Source organism: Aythya fuligula, chromosome 3 (assembly GCF_009819795.1).
Source record: "Aythya fuligula isolate bAytFul2 chromosome 3, bAytFul2.pri, whole genome shotgun sequence".
Lineage (NCBI taxonomy): Eukaryota > Metazoa > Chordata > Aves > Anseriformes > Anatidae > Aythya > Aythya fuligula.
This window is the reverse complement of record NC_045561.1, coordinates 48,327,135-48,329,936: the sequence shown is the minus strand read 5'-3', so window position 1 is coordinate 48,329,936 and position 2,802 is coordinate 48,327,135. Positions and strand designations below refer to the sequence as shown.

The 2,802-nt window shown below is 40.6% G+C and overlaps 1 protein-coding gene across 1 annotated transcript; it reads left to right on the top strand.

Moving 5' to 3' along the window:
- The first annotated feature begins 1,288 nt into the window (after window positions 1–1,288).
- On the top strand, window positions 1,289–2,278 carry MAS1 (MAS1 proto-oncogene, G protein-coupled receptor). The gene has a single exon (XM_032185833.1). It carries the CDS (start codon window positions 1,289–1,291, stop codon window positions 2,276–2,278), a length of 990 nt encoding a protein of 329 aa, XP_032041724.1.
- The last annotated feature ends 524 nt before the right edge of the window (window positions 2,279–2,802 follow it).

Below are 2,802 nucleotides of genomic sequence, written 5' to 3'. Positions count from 1 at the left end.
TGAGTGAAAATTTATGATTGGGGTCAACAACTCTGTTTAAGTATTCACTGCAAAAGTTAACCCCAGTAAAACTTCTTCCCCTAGCATTTGATGTTCTTGACTGCTTGAGGATATAGGTAAATTCCCAGCATGGCATGTTAACCACCAGGGCTGTATATACAGATGAGCCAAGGCAGCTGGACAAGCTTATTTCCAGTAGTTAGTCCCTGTTAACACCACTGAATCAGCAAGTGCCCAGAACCTGATTGGGGCAGGTAGGAAACTAACAGGGAAGCAGGCATGACATATTCCTACATAACAATGAAAATAGTCTGAAGCCAGTGCTGCTTATTCTCTCTTATGGGGTAAAAAGAGACATAGAAAAGGAAAACTTCATCCAAAACAGCTGTTATAAACATTATAACAATGACAGGGAACCTGAACAACTATTTCACTTTGTGATGGGTTGGATTTGTAATTGTTTGCAGGATATTTGCAGTTTTGTTAAGTGGAATCAGTGTGTTTAAACATGGTTAAATTTGGTATAGTGAGTTGGACTCGATAATCCTTGTGGGTCCCTTCCAACTTGGGATATTCTATGACTGTATGGTTGCATACTTTTTACAATTAAAGCTGGTCAAATACAACTGTCTCAAACAGTGGCATTTTGTATACCCTCTACCTCCACACCTGGAGGGAATAGAGTGATGAGTAACTGCGTATTAATTTTACTTATTTGATTAAAACCTTCCTGGAAAAGGTATTAATACAAATTTTTTCATACACAAAATTTTGTGGTACACAAAAACGTATGAGCCAAATTCACTTGAAATACATATGTGTAACTTCAAATGAATGCCATTAGCTTCAAAGGGAGCTTAATAGCCCTGTCCGGGAACAATCTAGTGCTGTGCTAAGAAACACCAATAAAACCTCTGACCACTACATCAAGAAACTTCACAATGTGATAGAAAGGTTGCTTGTCCAAGAGCTCTTCAAGGGCATCTCTTTAGCTGTGGTTTAGCATCCACATGCTGAAGCTCACAGAGAAGAAAGCTCAGTATTTCTCCTAGCATGATGGGCTTAGCAATCTTTAATACTTGCTGAGAATAGTTCCAGCTGGGTTTCAGCTAGCATTAGTATATCAAAGATGGTTTTCCTTTTGCTAAGACTTTCAGGTATGACCAGAAAACCAGGGTCCACAAGGTAGAAAGAACAAGGGGAGGGGAGGAGCACACAATATTCACAGTATATTTTTATACATATTTGCAGAAGGAAGAGCTGTGCTATCCAAACTTGAGCTTTCCCCATGGATGAGTCAAACATAACGTTTCATCCCAGCGAAGGCACAGAGAACATCTCAATGCACAGAAACATTTCTACACAGGAAAGGGTCTGGGAGATATTGACCCCACTTTGGGTAATTATGATCATCTCCTTCCTGGGTTTTTGTGAAAATGGAATTGTCCTCTGGTGCCTCTGCTTCCAGATCAAAAGAAACCCATTCACTGCGTACATCACACACCTGTCCATTGCTGACATCTCCTTACTGTTTTGTACATTTATTCTGTCAATTGAGTACATTGCTGGTTTTGGATTCGCATATGGTTTTTACTACTATGTAACCACCACACTGTCTATTGTCTTCCTTCTTGGATATAATACTGGTCTCTATCTCCTGACAGCCATCAGTATTGAGAGGTGTCTGTCTATTGTTTACCCCATCTGGTACCGATGCCACCGGTCACAGCACCAGTCAGCAATTGTGTGCGCAATTCTGTGGACTCTGTCTTTTCTGATGACAATAGCCGAGTATTTAACATGCAAAGATGATTCAACAAAAGAACAGTTTGATGAAGCCAACCATTGCCAAGCAATGCTCATCTTCACATGGATCCTGACGTTCATGATCTTCATTCCTCTAATGATTCTGTCCAGCCTGATCTTGGTTATCAGGATTCATCGTAACTCCCTGAGACCTCACTCATCAAAGCTCTACATCATCATTGTGGCCACAGTCATTGTCTTCCTCATCTTTGCCATGCCTATGAGGCTGTTGTATCTTCTCAATTACCACCACTGGTCATCTTTGCTCAGCCAGCAGAACCATGTCACCATTGTTCTCTCCACCGTTAACAGTAGCATCAACCCCCTTGTTTACTTCTTTGTAGGAAGCAGCAAGAAGAAGAGGTTCAAGGAGAGTCTCAAAGTGGTTCTTAGCAGAGCACTCGCAGATGGGTTGCGGCCGAGAAGCCAGGAAGTTGGCATGAGTTTGGATATCGCTGAAACGATTTTCTGAGGCTTAGGGGGGAAGTTCTGGGGGCAAATAATCGGACTTGCAAGATTTAATAAACCACTGCAAAACTAAGAGCATTTTTCTTCCATAGAATGTAAAGGGAAGTAGTGAAATGGTACTGTTATCTTCGGTGGTTGAGTAATGGAAAAATATGGACTAGAATAAAGATAACTTTTATTTGTATTTTCTTAATTATTCAAACACATGCTACATCTTGATGTGACTATGTCAGTCAAGGATACCACAGTGGAAAAGAGACAGGCCAACAGAGAATATAAAAAAAGGACACAAATATGTTATAAATAGTGTGACATTTATAAAATCACTGAGCACCCATAAATGCTATTGAAGTCATCAGGGCCTGTGTGTATTCGCATTTTTAAAAGTCAAACCCACTAAACACAGGATTTACGTTACATACTGGGATCTATTACAGCTGTTTCCAGCTTGTTCAAGTTCACAAAAGAGCTGCTCCCCACGGGGAGCAGAGGAAGAAATCCACATATGGTCCCCATACATACCCACAA